At 38.7% G+C, this 25,868-nt stretch overlaps 1 protein-coding gene across 6 annotated transcripts in view; it reads right to left on the reverse strand.

The window, feature by feature from the left end:
• Positions 1-25,868, reverse strand: part of RUFY2 (RUN and FYVE domain containing 2) — a 71,941-nt gene that overhangs the window by 26,471 nt on the left and 19,602 nt on the right. For 5 of the 6 annotated variants that reach the window (XR_012646287.1, XR_012646286.1, XM_075000221.1 and 2 more), the window contains exons 5-14: positions 24,992-25,115; positions 20,791-20,852; positions 20,280-20,345; positions 14,375-14,444; positions 11,250-11,351; positions 10,272-10,388; positions 8,678-8,845; positions 6,992-7,089; positions 2,350-2,469; positions 327-456 (exon numbers count right to left, since the gene is read on the reverse strand). Coding sequence is in view for 4 of the 6 variants with exons in the window: in XM_075000221.1 (XP_074856322.1) it covers positions 327-456; positions 2,350-2,469; positions 6,992-7,089; positions 8,678-8,845; positions 10,272-10,388; positions 11,250-11,351; positions 14,375-14,444; positions 20,280-20,345; positions 20,791-20,852; positions 24,992-25,115 (1,057 nt within the window). In the remaining 2 variants the exon portion in view is untranslated. Of the gene's footprint in view, positions 1-326; positions 457-2,349; positions 2,513-6,991; positions 7,090-8,677; positions 8,846-10,271; positions 10,389-11,249; positions 11,352-14,374; positions 14,445-20,279; positions 20,346-20,790; positions 20,853-24,991; positions 25,116-25,868 lie in introns of those variants that run through there. The other variant, XM_075000222.1, reaches the window with a different exon arrangement.

Raw genomic sequence — 25,868 nt, forward strand, 5'->3', positions numbered from 1 at the left:
GTGATAGGAGGTTTTTAAGTAACAAGCGACACAGGGCTTGACGGACTAGTACATTATACTCTTGTAATGGGCCAGAGAGTGTTAGTGAAATATCCTTCAGTATAACACAGAAAAGAGAATGCAGATTTCACTATTCTTTATGGAAAAAACAGAACAGCCTGAACTCATGACAAGGGACTTAATCTATTTATTTGTATTTTTGAAGCCTAACCCTCTATTAAGGATTTTAAATCTAGGACAGTTAAAATGTATATATTAAAAGCCTGGCAAGTTCACTTTTAAATTACTGCTAAAGTGAATTTGAATAGTTTTCCTCCAAAATTTACTTTTTTAAGACAAATTATTTGTTTGGTCTCTACTCTCAGATGATGCAAAGTTTCTTTTTCCTTTTGCAGATCATCTTCCAAAGTTTGTCTCCATTCCTTTTCTATCTTCAAATCTGTTTCCAGCTGAACACTAGAATTGCAAACAAAAGACAATCATGGTGCATTTCAGTATAATCTTTTTAACAAAATAATCACTTCTCAATTTTGTAATTTCACTATCAATTCAGCCCAACAAACAAAAGTATTTTACTATTTTGTTTACATGTTTGTTACTTTTAACACTATGAAATTTAGATGCAATTTCTTAAGAAGAGTCTGTATACAAGTGAAATAAGTTACAGGAAAATAGAGGGCTTTCACTGAGAGAGACTTTGAGGTGTCACACAATTCGGAAGAACTGGCATTTGTAATTATTTGATTTGTTGTCATAGTATATATTCTCTGACAACTGAAATGTATATATCAAAGAACTTTCCTGTTTGTCTTAAGTGTCATATAACTTTTAATAATACAGCTCTTACATGTAAGAGAAGCAGTAAAATGAATTTCTAATGCTAATAAAAGGTGTTGTATTAATAAGACTTTACATGCAAAACCTCTATTTTCTGTTCTAACCTGGAGATTATGGGGACAGAATTAAGAGTATCTAACTTCCAAAGCAGGGGTCAACAATCCCCATCACAACTTCCAAGAGTGGCACACAAGCTCAGCCCCATCTGTCCTCCCCATGCAGCTGGTAGCTTGCTCAAAGCCACACCACCTGTGGATTATCAAAAGACCAGATAATGCTACCAACCACCACCTAAATGGTAAAGCTCTGCATCTGAATTTATTTAGTACCGAAGCTGTTGTAAGAAGGACTATTAGTGAATTTAAAAAGTATCACTGGCATTCAGACAGTACATACAGGTCAAAAGGTCAAATTTCGGCACTCTGCCTTGGAAAGGTTGTTGACCCCTGTTCTAAGTAGAGTATAAATAGTGTGTAAAGGATTTTAAGTTGCTTGGTCAATCTTACTGAAATTCCTAGACAACAAATTATATGAAGGAGGCTCTGACGGTCACAGCTGTGGGATTCCAGTGTATCCACTATAGCAATTTTGTTAACAATTTCAAGGAACAAAGAATTATTACTTAAATCTGCATAGAAAACAGAAACTAACAGCAAATGAGTGTAAACTGCCGGATTGAAACCCTGGCTGAGTCTACACTTGGCCCCAGTTTTGAAGGGGGCATGGTAATTAGGGTGATGGGAGATTACTAATGAAGTGTTGCAGTGAATATAGAGAACTTCATAAGGCTAATTCTCCCCCATGGCAACTTCAAAGTATCAACTTTGAAGTGCCAGCATGCATGTAGCCAAAAACACACATGCTAGTTACTGTTACTCCTGATTGTTTCATCAGTATTCATGGCTGCGCTGATTCTCAGGGCCAAATACCTGTCCATGGAATTGCACAGGTGTAAAAGAAGAGCATAGCTTTTATTTCTTGATTTAATAAGAATCTGGTTTCTAGAAGACTCAATGATTTCATGAGTGCCTTTCAGCTACCAACACTTTGAAGGATTTTGGCTTCTTTTTCAAGCCCCAAAAGTTTAATTGGTCTATGCAGTTTCTTTTTAAGTTTCTTTTTAAGTTTATTACATCTACAGGATTTACAAAAATAAAGTGTGAACTAACCTAGTTTACTACAACTTAGAATTTTTGTTCCCATTAACAACTGTTTCCCTAATGAACTGTGTCTTCAGACAAAAAACATGCCTGTTCTTCCCCCTCTTCAGTATGGACAGCTATTTAAAATATTTCATATTATCACTCGATTTGCTTTTAATGACAGATTTTCTTCCACCCTGCCCTTGCCTAAGTCGTCTCTTCCTAGACAGCATCTTGAGCCAATTAAAAATCATGAGCTGCTTGTATCATGTAATGCAGCCTACATTTCCACTTAAGAGAACGTTTAAAGTCAACATAAAGGAAAAAAAATTAACTGTGTTGTATTTTTTCAAAAGGGAAGTATACTTACAGCTGCTTTTCTTTTCGGGAGATTTCTTTCTGTAAGTTTTCAGATTTACTCATACATTCTTGTTTGAATTTCTTGTCTTCATTCTCAGCTTCCATTTGAGACTTCTCTGCTTGCTGCAATCTGGTGTAATTCAAATCAACTTTGGGTAAAACTGAGGCTAGAACTAGGGTGTAAACGGTGAAGAAGACAAATAAAAGAAAAATGGGGAAATAGAAACATTTCTAAATAAAAACAAAGATTGGGGGAAACTCACAAACTCAAATGACAAAGCCACACAGTGCCTAGGAAAGCTAGCCTCTGGTTTTCACTAGAGCAAGAAAAGCAGATTACATCTTCAAATTTGCTTTTATTATATGTTCACCATTAACAGATGCCATCAATGCATAAGCATGTAGATTTTCTAATTGATAGACATTGCTTACTGCTCTAACTCTGAGTGTACATACATGTGTTATTTTGGGAAGCATTTTTACAAGACATGTAGAAGTACAGTAACTACTTTGTTTATGCTAATCAATCAATAAAACAGTGTGTGTTGTGAAGGACTGGCTTGATCTGATTCAGACATTAGCCTGAATACAGAAAATTTAATTAAGATAGCAATAGCACAGCTATAGTAAGACAGCAGAACACATAGTGGAGCATCTCGCTACACTTACAGAACAAGCACTAGTGAATAATATTATTAAATAAATTTAAACAATGTGTATTAAAAAGCATGATTAAAATAGCTTCATATAATAAACAAAAGAATAAAATTGAAAAATAATAGAAGTCAGGCGTTCATTTAAGCTCTTTCTTTTTGACTTTCAAGGGGCGTTGCATTCCTGTTTTAGATACCCCCCCAAACACTTATACCTCACAAACACATCAAGATTTGTCTCTGCTTGACCATCTCTTCGGCCCAAAAAGATGCATTTTAAATTTACATGAAATATAAACACTAAATCCAAAACTGTATATTACTTCATATTCAACTGCCTTGTTGAAATATACAAGCAAGAGTGAAGTAGGGTAGACAATAAAATATCATTCACAACTTCACCCCAATTTCAGTGTAATTTTACAATTGCCTCCTTTGTCTCTCCTCAAACCTGGTCAATGCCTAAAACTTGAACTGACCAAGCTACATTGCACCCAGGTATCTGAAAAGGAAATCACACCCCTGAAACACATTGTTAAGCTAACCTATGCCCCAGTGTAAACACCACTAGATCAACAGAAAAAATTGCCTCTTAAGGAGTTGGATTAATGACAGTAATGGAAAACTCTTTCTGTCACCTTAGCAAGTATCTACACTATGGCACTGCTGCAGAACCATAGCTGTGCTGCTCAAGCATCTATAGCTTACAAAAGCCCTCAAAGTACTGTTGAGAGAGAAAAAGAGGAGGTCTTCCCTCGAGGCTTGGCTTGAATTATCACTTCCCAGGCAGCTGAATATAGAGTAATGTGTACCTCCCAGTTTATCACTGTTTAACATAAAAATAAACAAAAGCTTTTTCACTAGCTCTGTCTACACTACGACCACAACCATGCTGCTTGGCTACTGATGTTTTATAAATCCATGCTGGCCATCTTTGGGAAACTGCCTACCTTTGCAGTGTTACCAGACGACCAATGAAAGAGTTCATATGGACAGTGCAACAGCATTACTAGACTTCTCAAGAGGATTAGATTTCACTTTAATAAAAGCTTGAGTTCCATGCTAACAAAGGTGAAGCTGCACAGGTGGAAGAGTTATCAAAAACTGCCAGTGCAGAAATGACAACAGACTGGACTTGAATAACTTTATTTTAAAGGATCTGAAGTTTTAGCCTTGGTATGAAAAACTGTTAGGGTCCACTATGCACTACCATTTATTGCAATTAATTTTCATTACATGTTTGTAACTGTAATATAAACAGAGTCAAGGTAGACGGATAGGAGCAGGGAGAATACACCTAGCACAGCAAGGCTAATTCTTGCTGATATGCCAGACGTCAGAGAAGGGTGACAGGCTAAATGAAAAATGAAAGCTAAAATAAGATGCTCTCCAAACAACAGCTGAAACTGCATTAACACAATTCTCAAGACCAATATGGAGAAGGATTTTGCTTAGAACCATGCTCTCATCTATAGAACATGTATTTATCACTACAGGTGGGACTTCTGGTCTGGCAACAGCCGTAGTCCAGCAAAAAGCCCCTGCACCTAAGAGCAATGGCCAGCCATGAGTCCAGTGGCAGACTGACCAGCAGACAGCCGGGAAAGAATCTGGCAGCCACCTGTGACAGACTGGAAGCCAGCAGCAGGGAGGCCAGAATTGACCTCTCCTGGTCTAGCAAACTACCTCATTCAGTCCCAAGAGTGCCAGACCAGGGAAGTCCAGCCTGTAGTATCTTGCAGACTTTATAGCTGTAATTCACATCCAGTGCAGTTCCATCTGAGCAACTCAGACATTTAAAAGCAGGTCCTCAGTTGACAATTTACATACCATCTCAGGATCCACCCATAAATGTCTGAGTTCTGCCTGTGCTATGCTTTCCATCACTGACAGAGCTGTACTGGAGGGAATTACTGTTATGAAAATTTCTATGTAAATAAGGCCCTCCTGCTTTACAGTCTTTTGTTCTAGTCATATGTGGGTTGCATCCATGATGCGGTAGCATTGTTAAAATAACTATTTAGAGAGGTTGTGTAATTTCCATCCCTAGAAGTTTTAAAGTCCCGGATTGACAAAGTGCTGACTGGGATGATTTAGATAAGGCTGGTCCTGCTTTGGGCAGAGGGCTGGACTTAATGACCTTCTGAAGTCTCTTCCAGCCCTAAGAGTCTACGATATTGCATTCTGCTCAATGCTAGCAAACTGAACTGTATTTTAGCTGTTTAGGAGAGCATCCTACAATTGCAGAAGTTATTTGGGTTTTGTGTTTTTAAATTACAGCAAAATCTATGGTACATTTTTGTATGTTATTTTAGCCAGTTCTCAAGGAAAATACTGCTCCCTACACCAGTCAAGAAAACAATACTACCAGTAAAACACATTACAGGAACTGATAGCATGTTTCTGGCATAGAGAAGCCCTGAAAGTGCAACAATAAAAATATGGGTTTTTACTAATTGAAAGGGGGTTATTTATTTAAGTTCTATAAACAAAAGGTGAGGAAAAACCCTAGAACTGTAGGTGACTGGGCAATGAGAAATCAAATATATAAAGACAGCTAACATTTTAAATAAACTTTATATTTAACCTTTTAATAAGTAAAATAATTAAATAGCATTAGAAAATTCCAGTTTCTGATTGGTCAATAACATTACAGTGATTTTTTTAAATTCTTTGGGAGGAGTAAAGATGATGTTATTTAGGAAAATAAAACAGATCCAAGCTATGATGTTGTGTCAAAATCACTAGTTCTCAGTGTTCCCTGTAAACTGAGCACTTGGGCAGCCACCTAGGAGAGAGTCAAATACTGCCCAGCTGATTAGCAGAGTGCCCACAGCTGGCAGCATGTGTTTCTTCTGGTTGCGTATATGTGCACATCTCAGTGCAAATAACAGAATTTATTCTGCTTAGGGATGGAAAAAAATTAAAGAGAACTTTGCTAGTCCTGACCGATTATAATGCACGATTTCCCAATACCATTTTATAATATTTTTAAATCAACTCATATGAAGTTTACTCCATCAGTATCCAAGTAGCTTTCAGAATGATATATCTTTGACGAGTTTGTATTGGTGCTGTGCTTCACTGTTGGCATTTTTCACAAATGACATTGCAAGAGTCCTAGTTTGAGTTAACAGATCCTTGTCACTTCACATATGTAATGGAAAAAATCAAAGACAGATAAAGGTAATAAAGTTCAAAATGTAAAAATTGGGATAAAGGAAAAAAAGAAAGAAAAAAGGAGGAAAGAGGATGTCAATAAAAGAATATTCATGTCACTAAATCTTTTAATACATAACTATGTTTTTCATAAGTATCTTTAAAAGAAAACAATGGTAAGACATGTCAACACCAACATGACAGGGCTCTGGATATGTTACATTTTATGATTAAAATATTAACAATACACATAGCCTATTCCATTTAAATAACTGAAGAACACATGTCGAACATCTTTATATTATGTAATAAATGTAAAGAAAACACTATATAAACTTATACACTCGCAAGGAGTACAGGCGTCAACTGCAACCATTGCAATGTTGATTTCATGTGTCCCTACTACAGGCACAAAATTGAATCCCGGAAGATCGACCCTAAGTGGGTCAATCTTCTCGGACAGTATAGATGTAGCCTAACTTAACCGTGTGCAAGCCTTACTGAATGGCAATAAAATATAACATGGGATAACAATGAATAATAATTTTGAGCCCAGAAGATCAAAGAACACTTTTGGGAGCAAGTACAGAATTCCACAGCACCAGTGAATAGTGAAAGAGGGCCAAAATAGAAAAGTTTGGTTTGTGGCTATATTTTTCCACCCTTACAATTAAATCTACTTGTTTGAAAAGCAATGATAAAATACTGGTTGCAATTCCAGATTATGCTTCTTTAAAACTTCCTTCTCAGACTTAAAACTTCAGGACAGCTGTGTGCGAACACACAAAAGCAGGAGGAACAAATGGGGAAAAGTAAGTAAAAAAGAGATGGATGCTGTACCTTTGTTCCAACTGTTTCATAGTTGCATTAATTTGATTGGTCTTATCCTCTAGTCGACCAATTATTTCATTCTTCTCATTCATGGTATCTTCAGCAACCTATTTAAAAAGATTAATACTAAAATAGGCTTTATATTAAACTACACTTTTGATGCTTTTCTTCGTTCTCTTAAGGAAAATAATAGCAACATGGATTTGGGATTTGTTTCTTAATTGTTTTTCAAACATTCCCCTCTTTAAGAAGAAAGTAATATTCAAGAAAAATATCTAAATACAGAATTTCATTCTAAAATATATTTGCATTTTGTTTGAATTTTACAAGTGTGCAATCTATTAAATAATAGTACTTTTTTCAGTTTATTTCTTTTAGATATCTTTTTGGGGGTCTACTCAAACAGTGCTAATTATTTAAATAGCTCATTATGCCCACAGCAACACTTACAAGCACTAGTTTTAGTTCACATGGAGGTCTTTGTGGACCCAATCCTGCAACATGCTAAGCATCTATACAGATCTTGGGTGTGTATTGGAACAATAGCCAACACTACTTAGAGATATAGTTGAGTACTTTAATATTCTAATATTATTTTAACCTGCCTGACAATGCTGAAAATTTCTGCCTAAAATTCTAAATATAGGTAGAGAATTGGCATTAAATCCAGTTAATATCCCCACACCAAAGTTTCAAAACAGACTAAAAACAGAAAAACTATAGATCTCTGTCAGACAATCTGCCTAAACACCAAAAATAGTAGAGAGCTTTTTTCTATACTGCCCCAGTTTATTTCGTTAAAGACAAATCATAACTCTTTCATTACTCCTGTTCTGCTTTCTATATACAACATGTAGAGGTAGACAGTGGAATCTTGGTCCATTAATGTACTTGTCTACTTTTTGTATCATGCAATGGAAGTCCTCTCTGCACTTTCTCAAGTGGTCATCACTATCTTATATTGCTGCCTCTGCTAACTTGTCCCACATGTGAAAATTACTACAAAGTTTTGTCTCTTGAATTTCCTTAGTGTTTGGGTATTTCTTAGCTAACGTTTGGAAACTCTGAAATCTGGAGCCTGTTATCCTCACAAGTATTTCTGTGGCATTGCAAAGAATGTTATATCTCTTCTTAATACTCTTTTTTCTTATTATATGAATCCAAGTATCCTAGCTGGTTTTTGTAGTTATACCTCTCAAAGCCCCTTTAACCTTTTCACTATCTTCTTTTGCTTTTTACAATTCCTCCATTGCTCTTTCTAATAAAGTCCTTCAAATGAAGCACAAAACTCCAGGTCTGATATTCTCCCTATTATCCCTATCCCTATCTCTCCCTACTCATGATGATCACTTATGTCTTCTGTACGTTGCAGTGATACTTTAAAATGACTGACATAAAATCTCCTTTATGTGAATTCAGGTAACTTATGCAGGTGGCAGGAAGATTTTATTCTGGAAGATGAAGAGATTAGAAGTACAAAGCTGAGCTAAACAACCTGCAACAATGAACAAAACTAAGAAAACAAGAGTTTAATATATTGAAAAACGACTATCAGGTTTTTGAAGCAAATATTGTTCTATTGCTATACTGTATAAAATGTTAGGAGAAGTGCAGCATACATTTTCTCAAACGTCACACACATCTTACATTTATACTTCAAAAGGTTTCAACAATTTAAGAATATTATTTTTTTACCTGCAGCTTTTGGTACATTTCTATGTTAATTGCTTTCACTTCATCAAGCTGTTGTCGAAGGCCAATGAGAGTGTCTTGTTTCTCATGAATGTCTTTCTCCAACAACTTCATTGCAAGTTCTATCTCGTGTTTCATACTAACTTGGACCATTAGATCATTCTCTATCTCCTACAATTTGCACAAGAACAGTAATGATATTCTTGTCACACAGATTTTGTAACCACCCATGCAACAACATTTCATCTAGGAAAACTAAGCTAGGAAACGGCTGGTCCTGAAGTGCTGCATCTTTTACCCTCCCAAATCTCTACCTTCTCTGAAACTTGGCAAAACAAATACCCTAAATATTATATAAACATTAAACTTGGCCATACATTTTGGTGACATTTTGTTTGTATCTTAATAAAAGCCACTTCATTTTATGTACTATCATTAGCCTAATTTCTTACAAATAAAATATTTTAAGAATAAGAGTCAACTATCTATGTACAACATTAAAAAGACAAAAACAATAAGCAGACCTACTTAGGAAAAACATTTAAGGCATGTACATAGGAACCCTATTCAAAATACTCACAACAGCAAAACATTTTAAATTAACATAGCTGCTACAATCTAACACATTATTCATGCAAAAATCAATATTCTTCCTAACTATGCTTAGTGACACTAATAGTAAATAAATATTATAAATACTAATAAAATGGCTATTATGAATACTAATAAAATGGCTCCAAGTTTTCAAAAACTTGTATCAACATTTGCATGAGGTTAAGGAAACAGTGTGGTAGAACACTAGCTGCACACATCTTCTTGAAAACAGGTAAAGCGTAATCAAAGTAATGTATTAAAGAGAAAGTAAATGTTAATTTTGTCTCGGTTTACATAACATACTTTTTCATGTCCGGCACCCTTGGGACCGGGAAGTTGAAAATGTTCAAATGCGCCAGATAGTAGAGAGATGTCTTCCCCCTGTCCCTGATAGCTTCGTGCCTGCCTACAGGGGGCTCTCATCCTGCTCCTGCGGCAGCACTGTTGTCTTGCTCGGCTCTTCCTCCTCCTCGTGGCAGGCGGCAGTTCCTCCCACCCACGGCTCCTGCTGCAAGCTGCACCACCAGGCTGCCCTTTGCCTTCCCCAGCACCAAATTCTCCTGGATGGTGCACAGCAGGGCTTCACCATGCCACTCCTGCCCCGAATGATGGGACTTGTCCCTTCCCCTGGGGCCAGCGCACTGCTCTCCAGCTGCCTCTGGCTTCAGCACGGTGCTCACTGGGGTCTCCAGAGCCCTGCACTAGCTGGAGCAGCCCGCATTGCCCGGCTAATGCAGCTCTTCCATTCACCAGGGCTACCTTGTCCCAGGCTGCTGGCTCAGGGGTACCCCATTGCTAGGGGCTGCTGGGCACAAACCTCTCCCCATGGGGTGGTTGGATTCTGCTCCCTGCAGGAGAGGAGTGGGAAGGGGAGGAAACTGAGAGCACCACAGCCCCCTGGAAGAGGACGCCTAAGCACTGGGATGGTACCTGGTGCTGGCTATTTGAGAATTCTGGTAGACTGAATATCAGTTAAAGGAGAGTTTACTGTACATACACTCACCTGTCGCAACTGTGATTCTTCTCGAAGTTGTCTACGGGCTTCATTGTACATTTCATCCAGACCCTGTCTGGAGTGTTTGTACGTTTGAAGCTCTGCTTCAACATCCACTTTGGTTACCTGTGCAGAAATTACAGAAGTATCTGGCTGTCACTGCACATGTGACAATCGTTATAAATACATATAATTAAATTTCTGGAAAGAAAAGTTGCTTAAATTCACAATGAACAATATAAGCACAATAAACATAATGAACTCAGAGGATCCAAGAAAACTTCATTTGAGCTCAAAAACCTAAACTTTGCTCAATTAAATTAATGCATTGTAGAGTGCGTTGCAACAAGTTACTTATGAAACTGATCATTTTTAATCATGTGAGTAGTCCCATTGACCAAAAGGAGACAAATAATATTTTCTTAAAATTAGGCATGACATTAAATATGTTGCTGACTTGAGGCTCAGAAGAGTAATTTGTAGTACAGTATTTCATTAGGTCTCTGGGTAAGCCCCAAAGCATTTAATTCACCCAGTTATTCAATTATCACTGACAATGGGAATCTCCAGCTTATCGAGAAATATTTTTCAATAACGTAGTCTACAAGTATTCATAATGACTGTTCTGAGCAGTACAAGGTGAACAATATCCCAGTTCAACACAGAAATAATTTCTTGACAAGCTGTATAGTAAAGTATTACTTTAACCACAGCAAACAGAAAGTAGTAAAATCTTAATGAAAGATCAAATGCAAAATGTAAGAAAAGATCCTAAAAAGTGTATAGAATAATAAAATAATTTAGATTGATTCCTACAATATTTAGATAAGCTTTGTTGCAAAACATAAATATAACCTATCACTTTTGCCTTGCATAACATTATGTTAAAGCAATCCAACTACTTGCTGAGATATAGTTGCCAACAAAAGACATTCAAATGACAGGAAAACAGGCAATCCTTAATTATAGTGAATTTAGCTGACATACCTCTAGATGATGCTGTGTTTTCATTAAAATTAGTGTGTTCTCACTTCTTAACTGGTGATTTTCTTCCTGAAGTTTAATTATATTGTTTTTTGCTATTGCTAACTAAAAGGCATAAAAAGAAAAAGTGTATGGCAATTTTTGCAGACACTAAAATACCTAAAATACTCTAACATGCACACAATTAATATTACTGCTTACTCTAGTCTCATATGCTATGTGCACACAGCAGCCCTATTTAAAATAAACTATTCCAAAATAGCTATTTCAAAACAGGACTGCTACACACAACAACTTATTTCAAAATAAACAGTCTGCACACTTAGTGCTTATTTTGAAATAGGGGATGTTAAGACATGAGATAGCACTTATTTCAAAATTTGAAATACGTGCTTTTCCTCCTGCAATGAGGTTTACTGATTTCAAAATAATGCACCCACTATTTCGAATTTATTTAGAAATAACATATCTCAAAATAACTTGTCTGTGTGGCTATAGCCATAGTATGCTGAATACAGGAACTATTTTGTGTGAATTCACAACTACCACTTATAGTAGGAGCCACACTCTGATGTAAGAATACATCTAAATTAGGACCATATTTTAATTTCACATCTCTTGTACCTTTTAGTGTTACAGCTAAAATATCCATATTCCTTTTCCCCCTTGTTAAAGTTCTTGGCTGGGTCTACACGTGCCCCTTCCTTTCGAAAGGGGCATGTTAATGACCAGGTTCAAAAGATGCTAATGAGGCACTGCAATGAATATGCAGCGCCTCATTAGCATAATGGTGGCCGCGGCGATTCGAAAGTGCGGCTTTTCGAATTGCGCGCCGCCTGTGGAGACAAGACCTTCTGAAAGGACCCCCCCCAGTTTTCAAAAGCCCTTCTTCTGATCACAGATAGGAAGAAGGGCTTTCGAAAACTGGGGGGGTCCTTTCGGAAGGTCCTGTCTCCATGGGCAGCGTGCGATTTGAAAAGCTGCACTTTCAAATAGCCGCAGCTGCCATTATGCTAATGAGATCCTGCATATTCATTGCAGTGCCTCATTAGCATCTTTCAAACCTGATCATTAACATGCCCCTTTCGAAAGAAAGGGGCACGTGTAGACCCAGCCCTTATGTTTACTTCAACTTAAATGGATACATTTTCCATTTTTAAACAGCTACTCATCATGGACCTTCAGGTGTACTGAATAAAGCATCTTACACAAATACATTTCCTAGGGAAGGAAGGATAAATCTGAGATAACAAGGACTAGGAATATCTTACAGTGTAACAGAAAAAAAACAAAGAACCCAGCACTGTATTTCTGGACCCCTTAACTTAATCCTGGCAGTTAGGCAGAACAGAAGGCTTGTCGGAAGGGGTGGACTATGGCAGTGTTTCTCAGTCAGGGGTATGTGTACTGTTGGGAGTACACCAAGGTCTTCCAGTGGGTACATCACCTCTTCTAGATATTTGCCTAGTTTTACAACAGGCTACGTGAAAAGACTAGTAAAGTCAGTACAGTCTGAAAATTCACTCAGACAATGACTTGTTTCTACAGCTTCATAGGCCTTATGCTGAAATGTAAGTACAATACTTCTATTCCAATTCATTTGTTTGATAATAAGATGGTAGAAAGTCAGCAAGTTTCCAGTAGTAGTTTTCTGCGATATTTTGGCATGTTTTTGTAAGGAAGTAGTTTTTAAGTGAGGTGTAACTTGGTGGTATACAAAACAAATCTGAGTCCTGAAAACAGTACAGTTATCTAGAAAGGTTGAGTGGCACTTGTTTCAAGACCTCAGATTACCAGAGGACCATGTTTCTTAACTGGTGGTACATGTACCCTTTGGGGTATGTGAAAGAAGCCTGAGGGTATTTATAATTTTTTAAATGGGTACTTCATAAAAAAGTTGAGAAATACTGGACTACAGGGAGAAAAAAAAATTGTAAGGAATTACAAGAAACATGGGGCAGAGGTGGAGGGGCAGTATACATGCTGGATTTTATCTGGATTTGTTCACTTCCAGAACTAATTAACAGCCTCCTAAATGCTAAATGTCAAAATATCACTTTTTCCCCATTTCTCTTTCCAAGGAAGTAAGAAATCAGAAGAAAAACTGCTCTCCCCATCTGAATCCCAAATGTTGTTGTCTATTTCAAGTTTTAAGACACTGGAAAACACAGGATGTTCAAAAAAGCCCACCTGGCAAACTAACACCTGCATATTGTGAATGAGCTTTTAAAAAAAGGGTCTTCTCTGGCTTGAGGTGAGACAGTTATATATTATCCACTCAGTTAGCTCTAGTTTGCCATTTAATAATTAGTGCCAATGTAAACTCAGTGGACTGGCAGTACAAAGAATGACTTTACTCAGTGGTCTCCACAAAATGGACCTGGAAGCAACTCCCAGCACATTTAACATAGGGTTCTTGTGAACAATCCTAAACCCTGCTGTGAAACTGCAATGTTTTATAGCAGTGGTGGGCAATCTACACCCCATGGGTCTCCTCCCACACACACCGCTCGCACATTAGAGCCCCACATTTCCTACTCCTCTTCCTCCTCCCTCCCAGCACTTTTGGAGCACACAAATCACCTATTTCGCACTCTGTGCCTCCTCTTCCCCCTCCCTCCCACAGCTATAATCCTGTGAATCAACTGTTCGCTGCTGTTCCAGCTCTAGGAAGGAGCAGAAGGGACAGGGACGGAACACAAATCAATAGATCTGCAGCTCTCCTAAAGTGCTGGAAGAGAGGGTATGCAGCAGGTAAGTGCAGGGCCCTGGTGTCCAGGTGCACGAGAGGCCTGTGGTGGAGGGAGGGCAGATAGGGCCACGAGGCCACAGGTGGAACCTGCTGCTGCGGCCCACTGAGATGAAAGGAGGGCCATTCATGCTGCCCACTCATGATGTGTGGGTGCCCATCGCAGTTTTACAGCATTTTCCTAAACCAAAAGCCAACTGGGATCAAGCTGGGATCAAGTTCCAGCTACAATTGTGTTATGTCTTCACACTGAGTCAAATGTAGCTGAATGTGTAGGACAGTTTTTCAATACAGTTAGTTAGACTGTACTTGGAGAAGGAGAAAAAAAGACACATTCATCATTAATTAAAAATAGCATTACGTTACTAAGAAACAATACCTCTTCAATTAGTTTAGTGTTTGACTTCTCTAATGAATCAACTCTTGCATGAAGGCTGCTGACTGTGCTACTGAAAGTAATAAAGAAATCAATATTCAGTATTACACCAAAACTCATACAAACAAGCAAAATGTTTATTTGCAACAGCCAATGAGGACTTCACTGATCATTGCAGGTGGAAATTATACCTAAACATGTTACCTTCCTTTAATGAATATGCATGTGATACTCTCTTCCCTGCAATTCCAGTCTCTGTTGACAACACTGTCATCATGCCTCCTCCCAAGACCATGATTTGGGTGTCATTTTTGACTCCTGATCCCTCATCTTGGACAACCACATAACATTCAAATGTTGCTCCTTTGTCCTCAGTAAGTTTTCCAAAGTAATATCTGGTTTTGGTCATAAGAACATAAGAACATAAGAATGGCCATACTGGGTCAGACCAAAGGTCCATCAAGCCCAGCATCCCATCTGCCGACGGTGGCCAATGCCAGGCGCCCCAGAGAAGGAGAACAGAAGACAAGTGATTTATCTCCTGCCATCCATCTCCTGCCCTTGTTATGAAGGCTAGGGCACCATACTTTATCCCTGGCTAATAGCCATTTATGGACCTGACCTGCAAAAATTTATCGAGCTCTTTTTTAAACCCTAATAGAGTCCTGGCCTTCACAGCCGCCTCGGGCAAGGAGTTCCACAGGTTGACTGTGCGCTGTGTGAAGAAAAATTTCCTTTTATTAGTTTTGAACCCACTACCCATCAATTTCATTTGGTGTCCCCTAGTTCTTGTATTATGGGAAAAGGTAAATAATTTTTCTATATTCACTTTCTCCACACCATTCATGATTTTATATACCTCTATCATATCGCCCCTCAATCGCCTCTTTTCCAAACTGAAAAGTCCCAGTCTCTCTAGCCTCTCCCCATATGGGACCCTTTCCAAGCCCCTAATCATCTTAGTCGCCCTTTTCTGAACCTTTTCTAATGCCAATATATCTTTTTTGAGGTGAGGAGACCACATCTGCACGCAGTACTCGAGATGTGGGCGTACCATAGTTTTATATAGGGGAAGTATGATATCTTTTGTCTTATTATCGATCCCTTTTTTAATAATTCCTAACATCCTATTTGCCTTACTAACTGCCGCTGCACACTGCGTGGATGTCTTCAGAGAACTATCCACTATAACTCCAAGATCCCTTTCCTGATCTGTCGTAGCTAAATTTGACCCCATCATGTAGTACGTGTAATTTGGGTTATTTTTTCCAACATGCATTACCTTACACTTACCCACATTAAATTTCATTTGCCATTTTGCTGCCCAATCACTCAGTTTGCTGAGATCTTTTTGTAGTTCTTCACAATCCCTTTTGGTTTTGACTGTCCTGAACAACTTGGTGTCATCTGCAAACTTTGCCACCTCACTGCTTACCTCATTTTCCAGATCATTGATGAACAAGTTGAACAGGATCGGTCCCAGGACTGTCCATACAATTAAAATTCTTGTCCAGATTCTCATCACTTTCCCAGCTTAATGACCATATACTGCTGCTCCCTAGCCACCTTGCCCCCTTAAAGTCCATTCAAAACACAACTACTCAAATAATTTTCCTGCTCTACCATCCTATTCATAGCATTTCCTCCTTGAAATCCCACCTCTCGCCCTCTTTTTCCCACCACAGAATTTTCAAGCTTTTCTTTTTTTTAAGGCCTTGACAGTTGTGTCCCTTCCTACTCTTCTGTTCCTCTCTCATATAACTCCCACCAAGCCTCTTCCTCTGTCTCACTGCCAATTTCTTTCACCAACATTTTCCAGGCTGACTTTTATTCACTGACCTAGTCTTTCTTCCAAGCCTACTCCCACTACAATGCCTACAGAAAGCACTCAACTGATAATCAAGGGCTAGATGGAGGAAATGAATATGGTTTTTAATTTGTATGAAAGTGGGAGCAGCTAGCTTGTGGAGAGTTCAGTATAGAAATGGGTATGTGTATGTAAGCGTAATTTTTTTGAAATGTCTTGAAATCATCAAGTTGTAAACACAGGAAACACATCTATCCACTTCATCACATCTATCCAAATCTACTCATGCTCCCTTCCCCACATTAATTTGCAACATCCAATACTCCCATTAGAGAATTCAAAGTATCTGCACAGTGTTTATTAAAATGAGGCCCAAGTACTATTGTTGCTAATGCAATACAACTAATAATCAACAAGCATATTACTGATGTTTAAAATAACAGTATGCTTCAGTATAGCTTCTTTAACTTCTATTGCACTAGATTTTTTCCTTTACACAGCAATATTTTGAGCATCCTCACCAGGCATTAAGTTGTGGTTCCTTTGTTCAGCTGGACAGAAAAGGAAAAATGTCCCCTTTAACCACAGGACTGAAGTAGGGCAGGAGGGTGGAAAGTGGGCCGCTGCCCCTCTGAAGCCTCCATCCCCCAGGGGGTTACCTTCACAGATAGGGGGCAAGAAGCAGAACACCTGGGCCAAACTGGAGGGGTGTACACCTCACAATGCAACTTCCCCTCATAGATGACCACACAGAAAGAGAAGCATTCATAAGCAGGGAAGTTCCAGGAGAGCTCCCTTTAGCCAGCACCCTGGTTTCCGTCCCCCGCACGGAAGGAGTTAAAATACAAGGATTTATTATGATGTGATGGAGGCACAATGTCAGGTCCTTCTTCTCTTGGGGGCATAAGAGACACAGATGGCTGAGGAGAAATTTTCCCTCACTATAAGACTGGCCTATGCTGTGTAGGTTTTTCACCTTCTCCATAGCAAGTTGGGGATATGCATCTGATTTAAAAGAATGGGTAAAAATTTAAAGGAGGAAAAGGTGAGGGGAAGAAAGAGGGAACAGGGCTCCTACAACTTGTATGGCAGATAATCAAATTCAACCTTCTTCATAGCCCCCTTAACATTCATTTAGAGGGACAGTGGTGGGATCCCAGAAGCAGGATGGCAAAAAAGGGATGGATGACAGTAGCCCCGAGTACAAGGAAATGATCATGCAATTACCTACAATGCACAATTTTATCTACTGGTGGTCCCAGACCTTTAAAAAATAAAGCTATGGCCCAATTAAACCCAAATTCTGGGTCTCCCATCATTCCGGCATAGCTGGACAAGGAAAATCCTAAATATTACATATCAGCACTCTGATGGAGGATTTTGGCAATGGAAAAATGGTACTTCTCAAAATTAGAACACAAACTCATCTTACGAACCAACAGACTCTGCACTTCAAAGTAAAGATTTAATAAAAGTAGGTTTTGATTATATATTTTATATGTTTTTGTTGCAAAAGTTTATAAAAAAACATATGAAAATATTTCCCCCATCTTTGATTTCGTATGGTAATATATAAAGCTGTAATCAGCAGAAATGACCCTTAATCCCATTTTCACTTATCAAAAGTATTACCTCCATCATATTCTATAATTAGCCTCTGCTGTACCTGAATTCCATTATCATACAGGAATTAGTTCCTCAGGACAATGCTCTCCCTGTTTTACCACAATCTCCATTCACTAATTATATTCCATCTGTTATTCCTAAGGACCAGTGGCATATTCACAGCCTGCAAATCAAGATCTGTTCACATACCAATTTTAAGTGCATTAGAAAAAGCTATCAGCTCAGTCCTAAGTACCACTTACACTGGGAACTTGCTGGTAAATTCTTCTTTCCAGAACACTGTCTTTCTAGATCTCCAGTATATATAATTTTGGTCAGGGTCCTCAACACTACAGCCACAACCAAATTATAATGCCTGGATGTAGAGATGGTGTCACCAGCAGGGCTTTGGCTTTGGCTTCATTGACCACAAGCTGCTGTTCCAAGCTGCTGTTCCAAGAAAGACTGCTAAGCAGAGATGGGGGTTCACCTATCTAGGAAGGATAAGAGTATTTGGATACAGACTGGCTAGCCTAGGGAGCAGGGCTTTAAACTAGGTTAGATGGGGACAGGTGACCAAAGCCCACATGTAAGTGAAAACCACTGACACCTTAGAGAAAAGTCAAAAATTGGAGGGAGCATGGGCTATAATAGCAGAGATAAAGGAGGGACAAGGCAGATCTGGAGGATAAAATCAAATCAGTATCTAAGCTGTCTGTATACAAATGCAAGAAGCGTGGGTAATAACAGGAAAATTTTGAAATGCTAGTAAACAAACACAAGTATGACACAGTTGGTATCACAGAGACTTGGTGGGATAATACACATAATTTTAATATTGTTATGGAAGGGTATATTTTCGTCAGAAAGGACAGGCGGGGAAAAAAGGGAGGAGATGTTGCCTTATGCATTAAAAATGTGTACATTTGCATGGAGATTCATATGAACATAGGAGAAAGACTTATCGAGAAGCTCTAGGTAAGCTTAAAGGGCTAAAAGGCAGAGGTGATGTCATGGTAGAGGTCTACTAATATGGTCTGAAGAGCACCAGGAGAAAGAGCAGCAATCATATTATCATCCACATATTGGAGCTCCTTAATCAAGGAGGTCTTGCTTTTAGGCTTCAGTCTCCTGAGATTGAAAAGCTTCCCATTTGTTCTATAGACTATTTTCATCCCATCTGGAAACTTGCCATGAATGAGGAGAAAGGTCATGGTAATGAAAATGCAGAACAGTGATAATAAGGAGTGGTAAGAAGAAACTGAAGGGCGGTCAGGTCAGCAGAATCATACACAGAACTCTGCACTGGCACCACTCTAGGGCACTCCACAGCTGACCTGATGGGTAGGAGCTGAGGTAAAACTTTCTCAAAGTCACGCACACACACCTACCTCAAACAGATATGAGCAAGCACTCAAAAGAAGACAAGCTTACCCATTCTATCAACAAACTGACAGCTGAGCTCTCTCCTTCAATCTCCCCAAGACAGAATATAGGTTTGGGAATTCCTCTCCTTCCTCAGACTAAACATGTAGGGGTTTTTAATCTTTTACCATGAACTTTTCTCTTGCCAAACTCAGGATTCCGGAGCAGAGAGAAAAAGGTGTGTTTTAACCTGAAGAAAGTCTGGACTAATATACATACTGCAGATACATCTCTGTGTTAACCACTTTCTCACTGGAGTTTTTAATATTGAATCATGTCCTTTTACATATCATTATATTAAGTCCTTTTATATAGAGATTTTGTTTCTTTTCATATAGAACATAGAAACTTTGTATCTTATAAAATAGTTTCTAGACATGAGTAAGGTAAAGAAAATGTCTATGTACCCCCTCTTTTGTTTGTTTGTTGGCTTAACTGATTGCCCTCTTGAGTGAATGAAGTGTGAATGGATAAGGCATGGAAGACAAGCACCTCCAGGTACTCGCCGGGCTGGAGAAGGGATGAAAGCTAGATCCAAGACCAATGAAAAGAACAATGGGACCTGTCAAGTGGGCTCACTGAAAGAAGACTGGACATATGGACTCCTCCGGAGTCACCAGCAACTGCCTGCTTTTGGAAGCACCGTCCTCCTTGAAGGTGAATGAGACACCCCCCAGAAGAAGGCGCCACAGATGTCTAACTGCATATGCATGTGATGGCTAACCGGTGTCAACCTGCATGAGAAGGAGGACACTATAAATCTAACACACCTTGCAGCAGGACCCTAAGTCCTGTCTTGTCAGCATTGGAGCATCAATCCAGATCGGCAGAAGGTTGGTTCCACCCCTCCCTCGTCTAGCTCACTTGGCCAGTGCAGTGTGGGGAGCAACTATTGGTAACAAACACAAGACAGAGTCTGCTTGTGTGTGAGTGAGTATAAGAAATCATATACATATCATAAGCTTTGATTGCTATATGTTTATTACCAATAAGTGGGTTGTTTTACCTTTTCCCCCTGAAAAGATCCCGTGCAGTATTTTTAAGCATAACAATGCCCCAATAAATACTTACTTTAATTGTCTGTTCAGTTCCTCAACATAATTCTTTTGATCCAAAATTGCAGCAATCTGGCCATTTCTAAAGATTATAAAGTAATTAATTTTTAGCAAGCACATTTATCTATACATTAAAAAATATAGATCTGTAAACATATGAAAATACACATATTAAAAATTTCATGAAAATACATGGAAGTGCCAAAATCAACACTCTCTACAATCATATCATGTAGTAGGAATGACAGTAGTAATGTGACACGAACTGATTCTCCATTATTACAAATAAATGTAACTTTATATTTAAAATCCATGAGCCAGTGTAAAGAAAGAAAATAGCTCATTTTTAATATCAACTAATTGGTTGAAACAACATGGGTTAGTGGACTGGCCACAAAATTATTATGTACAAACTTGCTTAGTGAATTTTAGAAATCTATAATGAAATGAATATGGTAAATATTAAAAATGTTCAAGAAAGCATTTAACTTCTTATGCAAAATCCAAGGTGTTTTGAAAAAACATACCTTTCCTTGCTCTCAATTTCATCTTCGTTCTTTAAAAACATAGAAAAATCAATCACACCAACCTAGAATGAAAAAAGTTGGAATAAATCATGTTGCTATTCAAGCCTTTGTTTATCTTTAACTACCAAAGCTTGGTCAGTCTAACTTCTCTAAGAATGAGCCAGCCTTGACATATTTTCTTGAAGCATGCAAGCTTCAAGAAATTATTTGAAGAAATAAGTCTTTAATTTTCTGCTTTAATACATTTTGAATCATACACTCATAAGGCTGGAAGAGACCTCAGGAGGTCATCAAGTCTACATCCTTGCCCAAAGCAGGATCAAACCTAACTAAATCATCCCAGCCAGAACTTTGTCAAGCTGGAACTTAATAACCTCTTGGGATAGAGATTCTACCACCTCTCTAGATAATGCATTCCAGTGCTTCACCACTCTCCTGGTGAAAGGTTTTTCCTAATATCCAACCTACACCACGTGCTCTGTAACTTGAGACCACTGCTCCTTGTTCTGCCATCCGTCACTACTGAGAACAGCCTCTCTCCATCTTCTATAGAGCCCCCTACGGGAAGTTGAAGGCTGCTATCAAATTGCCCCTCAGTCTTCTCTTCTGTAACTAAATAAGTCCAAATCCCTCAGCCTCTCCTCATAGGTCTTGTGCTCCAGCCCCCGAATCATTTTGGTTGCACTCTGCTGTGCCCTCACCAACTCATCCACATCCGTTCTCCATGGGGGAGGGCCCAGAACTGGACACAATATTCTAGATGTAGTCTGGTCTCAGCACTGCCGAATAGAGGGAAATAATACCTTATCTAGATCTGCTGGAAATGTTCCTCCTAATGCAACCCACTATGCCATGAGCCTTTTTGGCTACAAGGGCACACTGTTGACTCATAAACAGCCTCTCATCCACTGCAATCCCCAGGTCCTTTTCCGCTTACTCACAATCTGTTGAGAACCATATAACTTTAGGAGCAAAATGAAAACATACAATGAATCCTTTTCAGTTCTTGGAGGAACATGAATATTATATTTAAGTGGATTCATCCAAGGAGTAATAGGAAAATATATTTCTAACTTATTTTAGACGTCTATTAAAATACACAGCAATCTTATTCATGCTAAGTGAATAAATTTTTGACACTTCTTGCACAACATATTTGTTCTCCGCTTTCTTTGGTTCCACAGTATGTCTCACCAAACAGCATGACTTTCCATGCACATTGACTCCCATAACCACAATGGAAAGCCACAGTGACACCAGTCCTGGGCCCACCAAGAGATTACACAGAACTGAGAAATTAAACAGACTTGACAGAGTTGTTACTATAACCTGAGTTGCTGAGACAGAGAACACCAGATCCTAGGATACTGACAAGCAGGATTTCAGTGCCCATGTACCAGTATTGATACTAGTGGGGTGCCTGCGGTCTTGTCTTTCAAAGTCATCCTAGCCTGATCCGTCCAGGTTCCAAATGGTCCCAATACTGCAGAACAAAGCCTCCAATTTCTTGATAGAGAAATGGACATTTACCTCCACATAAAGAGATTTGATGGAGAACCTTCTCTATTCTCCCTATGCAAGCATGTACGTCTCCCTTTCCCACCTGTCCTGGCTTTGTTCTCCAGAGCCTTTTGGAATTAGAAGGTGGGTTGAGGTTTTGAAACCACCCAGAACTGTAGAAAAGTGACCACCTCCTTCAGACCAACATACTGGGGGGTTGCCCCACTCGGAGGATGATCCCACTTTCCTGTAATCCTCTTGGAGGAATCTTTGGAGTCAGAACGCCAATGGGATTAATTAGTCAAGGATTACAACCTACAGATTCTGCATTTGCAAGGGATGTTGACTTGTCCCTAGCAGTACAGAGAGGTATCATCGTATCTATAACCAGGAAAAAGTTGTGGCATTTGATGCAGGTTTCAAAACAAGTAATTCTTGTTATACTCTCTTGCAACAAGAGGAAGACAGAGGCTGGAGGGTGAGGAGGTACAGAGGAAGAGGTTGGGGGAGGTACAGAGATCACTTCCAACACTGGGAGGCAGAGAAGAGAGGCTGCAAAGTTAGGGAATACACATTTGTTTAGATAAGGAACCAACACCTAAAACTAACTGCAAGATTTTTTTAACTATTTGAAAGAATCTGAAGAAACCAGTGCAAATACCAAAACTCCATTCTAAACCTTCATTCCCTCCAACAAGACTTCTACCCTCTTCACTTCACTGACATCTCTATAGCTTCTTCAAAGCTGTATGTCAGGACTCCTAGGCCACCTTCATCCTCCACAATCTCTCTATTACTTTTGAAACTAGTGGGAATGAACAACTTCTTGAAATCTTGCCCTCCTTTGGCTTTCACAACACTGTTTTCTCCTACTGCTCCCAACATTCCTTTAATTGCTCCTTCACTGTTTCTTTTGACATCTCCCCTTTCCCTATCTACAAACACGCTCCTTTGCACTCACCACACATGCTTTTGTCTCAGATGGTTTCAACCTTTACACTCTTGACTGACGTATTTTTCCATTCTAGATTTGTCTCCCATGATCAAGGCTCATGTCTCAGACTCGCTCCCCAGATGTTTTGCTATCAGCTTAAACATTGTTTGCTCAAAATGGAATTCTATATTTTTCAACCATCTGCCATGTCCCTCTCATTTTTCACTATCACCATCCTCCCTACTCCTCTCCACATCCAGGTTTTGTATACACGACTACAGCTTTCATCACCCTCTCATTTTTCATAATTCCAGCCACTTTCCCAATGGCCTGACAACCGTAGCACCCCGTTCCAGTCTATACCAAAAATGGATGCATCTTCCCTTGCCTCTTGTTCTGACCATATTAAGTCTTCTCCCTTCTAGCTATTTCTTTTCCAACATATCAATAGACCAAATCTGTATCTGCAACTGACCCATGATCTAGAAAAATGGTCCACAGATATAAAGCAGATATCTACAAGTTGGCAGGGCACTAAACAAAAAGTTCAAATTTCTTATATTAATTTTTCAATGCTTTTGCCAATGTTTGTTTATTCTGTCTTGTTTCCTGCAGCATCACCTCCAGCTTTCCTCACTGTCAATGATGCCTCATTCGTCCACTTCTCCTACATTGACTCTTACCCACAGAATGCCCATCAAAATCATCTGTAAGGCTGCTACCTCTCCTTTAAATCCTTCTTCAAGACTCGTTTCTACCCTGTCTCCTAGAACAAATTAGCAAACTAATCAATACTGGGTAGAGTGATATTTGGGGATAGCTGATTTTATGAAATTTTTTAAAAAATATATACCACATACATGCATTTCTTTAATTGCAGTTGTATGTTGCTTGTCATCTTAGACTATAATCTTTCAAGGCACAAACTATGTCTTCCAATAAGTACATAGCACAAAGCAAGCAATATAATAGGACAAATAAACAAGAACAACTGTAGACAACTTACTCCTACGTTTCAATAGTTAACCGATACTTAATAAGAAGCAATTCTCCTTAACTATGGACATTTGGAATTCTATAATCTACTATATATTTGAGAGAGCTTGTCTATCTGTCCATCTGTTTGTTCAAGAACTCCTCTTAAACAGTAAGAGCAAGGACCACCAAATTTAATATACAGCTTCCGCTCACCGTAACTTAAAGCAACACAGAAGTTTGGTTGTGCTGGGAAAATGAGATGTTCCTGGAATGGCACTGCTTTTCAAAAAACCATACAGAAAAGAGACACAATTACCAGGCAGGTAAAAGGGGCTGGCTGGGGGCATCATCCCTCCCCTGGATGTGTCCTCTGGAGCTGCAGCAGGCATGGAGAGGCACTTCTGACCCGGCCCCAAGCTGCTGTGGTGAGAGAGGGCTAGGTCCTGCAGTGATCTCCAGGCCTGGGAAGAAAGTCCACGCTTGCAGTGCTCTCTCCCTGGGCAGCCTTCATACTGACCCCTCTTCTCCAGCCCCACCCCAGAGCAATGATTTAAATGAAGAAAAAAAAATTGATCCAAGGACCCAAGAAACGATAGATAAATCTTCTATTTATCAATAATACCTTTTAAGTTCAAATAAATTTTGTAAAGAAAATGTGTTGAGGATGAACATGTTGAAATGTATTTTTATAAGCTGCTATGCATCTTCTTCTATAAAAGCACTGGCCATTTTCTTTAAAAGTTCCTAGCAAAATACTGAATGGTTATAAGACATTTAAAATTCACTTACTTGTGAATCCAAATCTTCACCCTTTACACACAGATTAGCATCTATCACATTTAACCCAACCAACAACCCAACAATAACTGCTCCTTCTTCTTCCATCATCAGTGCATGATATTCATAAAATTCGCTGTAAAATAATAAGATATGTTATATTAGCATAATTCTTTCCTGTGACATTTTAGCATATTGAAATTGAACAAGTCACTGGCAAATGGAGTTTTAATGTGAGCTGTATTTTTTTAATTTTAGCCTTACTCTGGTGTTCTTAAAGATTAATCAGATCTATACATCCTGTGACTTCACCACTGACGTTTTATTAACTGAGAGGAAAGTAGGAACACTAGAAAGTTCAGGATAAAAGTGATATTTATGGAAAACAGTGCCAGATTTGTAAAAGTGCTGAAGGAAATCTTGCCAAAGGATTATGAAATCAGGCTAGAGTCTGTGGAGAGGAGGAAAAGGAAAGGAGAAATTTCTTAAAGCTGTAGCAGTCTTTAAAGAAATGTATGTACACTAACAAAATTATATGTCCAACAGACACAGTGTCAAAATCTTACCTCTCCCTCCTCCAAATTTTTTAACAAAGTTTTGAGATATATGAAACAGAAATTCTATCCTCTTAATAGAAAAATATGACAGACCATAACGAACACAAACTGAAAGCAATAGTTAAGAGTCAAATCACATATACTTTATTACACAGATCTTGTATCTAGTAGTAGATCATGTACAACTGGTCTCATTGATTCAGCAGGACTACATACATGTATGAAGTTTACATATATGTGTTTTGAAGATCGGAGAATTAATATTTAAGTAGGGGCATATTTCAAATTCTTTAGCTGTTTTGGCTTCTTAAACTAAATACTGAGATGTACAG

The sequence above is a fragment of the Carettochelys insculpta genome, chromosome 7 (genome assembly GCF_033958435.1).
Source record: "Carettochelys insculpta isolate YL-2023 chromosome 7, ASM3395843v1, whole genome shotgun sequence".
NCBI lineage: Eukaryota > Metazoa > Chordata > Testudines > Carettochelyidae > Carettochelys > Carettochelys insculpta.